We start from the raw sequence: 4,476 nt of genomic DNA, 5'->3' as shown, positions 1-4,476 counted from the left end.
TATATATATATATATATATATATATGTCTATATAGAGAGAGAGAGAGAGGCCGCAAACCTCCACTGTTGCCTTACATCAAACGCCAACTCGAATTCATACTTCACCATCTCGTGCATGCACCAACACCGGCCCTTCCACCTGTTGCAAGCAGAAAGAAACAAAATAAAACAAAGACAAAATAAACAGAAGATACGTCAATAACAAAAAAAGGTGCTGCTGGCGAGACAAGCATAGAAAGAGGAGACAGCGGCAGGTATGGAGAAGGCTGTCGCATTCATATAATAGTACAAATGTGCTGTAAAGCAGTTGCTGCATATGCTACACCAGAAGAGCTTTCTGAGGTGTCTGTACACTCCAATATAATGCTGCAGCAGCAATAATGCTGCAGCAGCAATAATGCTGCAGCAGCAATAATGCTGCAGCAGCAAGCAGTGTCTCCCCCCTCTGTCACACTCACTGTGTTCCCTCATCGTTGGCTTCTATTTTAAACCACTCTTTGTCGTTTTCTTTGGCGAGAGTTAAGTAGTTAATTAAAGCTATATACTCTTCCTTCAGCCTCTCCTTCCACTCAGGGCTCCTTGGCCCTGCATTAACAGAGCAGAGAGGAAGCTGAGAGACCAACGCGCGAGTTGCTGAGTCTGTCATTTTATATTGTACACAAAAAAATAAAATAAAATAAAGGGTTTTAGCAACAAAGAAGAAGAAGAGGAGTTATCCTGTTATTTGGAAACGAGAGCGAGACGCCGGGGTGTACAGGCAGCTCAGCCTCTAACGATGCATGCGCCGTCTCAGTGTAAATTTATACGGGGCTCTAAGAAAAGTTCAAAAAAAGTAAATACTTCAACTAAATGAATATCACAAATTAAAGAAAGATCTGTCGGCTTGTAAAGGACCTGCCAGCCCCAAAACGCATGCATGCACGCATGCATGAAGGCACGTTAGGCTGCATTTCTCCAATAACTGTAATCATATATATCACAAAGATATCTTTTTATTTTTCTTTCTTCTTTGAATCTGCAGAAGTGCCGCTTGTTGTTCGTTTGCTGCCTTATCTTCCATCATTTCTTTTCTTCTGTTGTTTACTTTCGTTTAGGGGCAAGAGGGGGGGGCCTAGAGGCCCCTCTCTGCCCCTTTAAGTAACGCCTTATTCGTTTGCTGCTTCTGCTTTATCTTAAAGATGCCTCCGCCCGCCTTAGATGGGCAGGGGGGCCCCCAGCCCCTTGGGGAAGGGGGCCCCTTTGCAGCAGCAGCAGCAGAGACAGAAGACCCCTTGGTGCTTCTATCTCTGCCGCCTCCATCTTCTCTGTGTCGGTTCTTACCGTTGCTGCAGCAGAACGCTGGTGCTGCAGCACAGAAGAGCAGCAAGCAGCCTGCAGCAGCAAGCGGAGCAGCAAGCAGGAGCACCAGCAACAAGCTGCAGTCTCCTTCTCTGGACATAAACCCTGCAGCTTCCGCTCCCCTTGTTAAGCTGTCTCCTTCTCTTCTTCCTGATGCTTTGCGGCGTTTGTTTCAGAGGGACCCGCAGCAGCTAGCTATAGACAGGCAGCAGCTAGCTACCGACCAGCAGCAGCTAGCCACGGTAGTAAAGACAAGGGACATCAACCGGCATCTAACGTATACAGCACATGTCTCCAAGCTCTCCCCTCTTTCTGTTGTGCTGCTGATCTCGCTGCTAGCTCGCCTGCGGCAGCGGCAGCAGCAGCGGCAGCAGCAGCAGGTGATTGGCAACCGCCTAATCTATGCGCAGCTGCTAGCAGCCCCTCCTTCTCCCTCGCTGCTGCATCAGATGCATGCAGGGAAGCCCTTCATCTGCTTCTGCTGCTCTCTCCGCTTCTCTTCCTCGGCTGCAAAACTGCTGCATTTAGAGCGGCACATGCGGAAGCGCATGCAGCAGCAGCAGCAACAGCAGCACCAAGGCGGGGGGGGGAGACAGTCTCTGGCTTCCGCCCGTGCAGCAGCAGCAACAGCAGCAGGAGCACCATCGTGGCAGCCGTGGCCTTCAGTAGCTAGCTGGATTGCAGCAGCAAGCCGCCCTTTGGAGGAGGGTGCAGCAGCAGCAGCAGCAGCAGCAGATGCTGAGGCTGCTGCAGCAGCAGCAGCAGATTCGTCTTTGGCGTTGCATCAGCAAATGACAGCAGCAGCACACGTTCTTCTGTCTCTAGGGAGAGCAGAGCTAAGACAGCAAGAGCTACAGGGGCCCTCAGCTACCTCTGGGGATACACCTGCAGGGGCCCCCATAGGCGTCTCACGATTTCCTTCTTGGCTGCCTCCGTTTGTTGCTGCACAGTTTGCACTTGAAACGGGGCAAGCAGATGCTGCTGCTGCTGCTGATCCTGCTGCTGCTGCCCAGTCCTCCCTCACAGCGTCGGGGCCTTCAGAAGCTGCCGGCGCAGAAGCCGGAAGCTCAGGAGCAGCAGCAGCAGCAAAAGAAGAACCGCAGCAGCAGCAGCAACAGCAGCAAGCCGCTGGCCTAGCGGCTGTGACGGCAGAGACAGTGCAGCAGCTGCAGCAGCGCGAAACGAAGCTGTGGCAGTGGTGCTTCGCAGCAGCAGACTTCAGCAGCTCCAGCTTTACGTCAACAGGGGGCCCCCCAGGGGGCCCCTCTTTATGCGGAGATAGCCTGGCTGCTGCAGAAGACATTAAAGATGACGCTGCGTTGAGGTGTATGCACAAGATCTCTGCCTCTCCAAAGCAATGGGCAGCTGCTCTGCTGCAGCTAGCTGCTGCTCTACCTGCTAAGAAAGCAGCAGCAGCAGTTGCTGCTGCTGCCCCCTCCTTTGAAGACCGTGCAAGGGACGCCGCACCCGCCGAGGAGTATGAGCGTGTGCTGCATGCAGTGCGTCAGTGCGCAGCAGCAGCAGCGGGAGCAGCAGCAGCAGCAGCAGCAGCAGCAGCGGCTGTCGGTCCCCCTCGGGTCCTCATGCAAGAGGCCCAGAGAATGAGACAGTGCTTCTTGTGCTGCTGCTCCTTTGGGCTCAGCCTAGACGAGCAGCAGCAGCAGTATTACCTGCGGGAAGCAGTTGCTGTCGTGCTTAAGCAGCAGCAGCAGCAGCAGCAAGAACTGCTGGCTGGTGCTATCGTGGCAGCCATTGCTCCGGCAGTGCGCTCGGCAGCGTCAGTTGGAGTCAACAGCAGCAGCAGCAGCAACAGCAGCCAAAGTAGCAGCAGCAGCAGCAGCAGCATGCAGGTTGAGAGAGCAACAGAACAGAAACAGGAAGTGCTGTTGCTGGGACTCGCCGAAGCAGCAGCAGCAATTTCGAGTACTCCGTTATTCCGTCTGGCAGAAATGCAACCTGCTGACAGATTTTGTGACAGCAGCAGCAGACAGCAGCAGCAGCAGCAGCAGCAGCAGAAGGACGACTCAGCAGCAAAGCAGCAGCAAAAGCAGCAACCAAAGTACGCAAAGCTGAGCGCGTGTATTGGGGCGCAGCCCGCTGTCTTATCTGTTGCAGTGGAATTAGAATCAGCAGCATTGGTGCAGCAATCTGAAGGTGGATATCCTGCTTCTGCAGCTGCGGCAGCAGCTGCTGCTGCTGCAGAGGGCCGCGCAGCTAGCGCAGGCGATGCAGCAGCAGCAGAAGCAGCCTACAGAAGCCTCGTAAGCATGGAGATGGCTGACGGGGAACTCGAGCCCCTGCAGCAAGAAATGTTGGCGCTGCTGCGGCAGCAGCTCCCTGCCCCCAAGCAGCAGCAGCAACGTACAGCAGCTGCGGCTACTGCTTCCGCAGCAGCAGTTACTGACGCAAGTGCAGCAGCGGCAGCAACGGCGGCAGCAGCACCGCAGCAGCAAGAACACTTGGCGTTGGAGGAGGGATCTGCTGCTCTTGCTGTGCGCAGTGAGTTAACGCTGCAGCGTGTGCTGCCGCCAGATCTTGTGTACATACATCGAGAATGTTACCTGCAGCATTTGCAGCAGCAGGAGGCCTTCTTTCAGCTGCTGCTGATGCTTCTGCTGCTGCGGTGGTCGAGCACACAGGAGAACAAGGAGGCGCTCTTGTCGGTGGGACGTCTGCTGCTGCATTTGCTGCAGCAGCAAAAAGGCAGCAGCAACAGCAGCAACAGGAAGCGCCAGCATCTCCCTTTTTTACCAGAGCAAAGCAGACAGGTTTCAACCTCTCCTCTCATACAGAAGAGGGCCTGCTCTTTTAATCGCAGGACAAGACGGCGATTCTAGAGGCTTTTGTCTTCATGCGAAAGAATTCCATAGTGTCAACAACTAGGCAGCATCAGCAGCAGAAGCAGAAGCAGAAGCAGCAGCAGCAGTTGCCACTGCTGCTGCTACTCTTCTCGCTGTTGCTCTGGGCCGTTATCTGCAGAGCGGATTCCCCCGCACTGAAAATATGCCTCCCGAAGCAGCTAATTTATCTTTATATCTTTTTTTCTACACTTTGGAAACTCTATTGGAAACTCTAGTAAAAGGGAATAGAGAAGTAGGAGGGAAGAGAATATAGCAGGAGTGTGGGGGCCTCTACATA

General features: G+C 53.7%; 1 protein-coding gene across 1 annotated transcript; it reads left to right on the top strand.

Moving 5' to 3' along the window:
• Positions 1–1,178: 1,178 nt before the first annotated feature.
• Positions 1,179–4,150, top strand: EAH_00034950 (hypothetical protein, conserved; the record flags this gene model as incomplete). Its single annotated transcript, XM_013395780.1, has 2 exons — positions 1,179–3,837; positions 3,978–4,150. 2 exons carry the CDS (start codon positions 1,179–1,181, stop codon positions 4,148–4,150), a joined length of 2,832 nt encoding a protein of 943 aa, XP_013251234.1.
• Between the last annotated feature and the right edge of the window lie 326 nt (positions 4,151–4,476).

This window comes from Eimeria acervulina, genomic scaffold, assembly GCF_000499425.1.
Source record: "Eimeria acervulina Houghton genomic scaffold, Eah_scaff363, whole genome shotgun sequence".
Lineage (NCBI taxonomy): Eukaryota > Apicomplexa > Conoidasida > Eucoccidiorida > Eimeriidae > Eimeria > Eimeria acervulina.
Note: the sequence above shows the minus strand (reverse complement) of the source record. Positions and strands in the feature narration are given on the sequence as shown.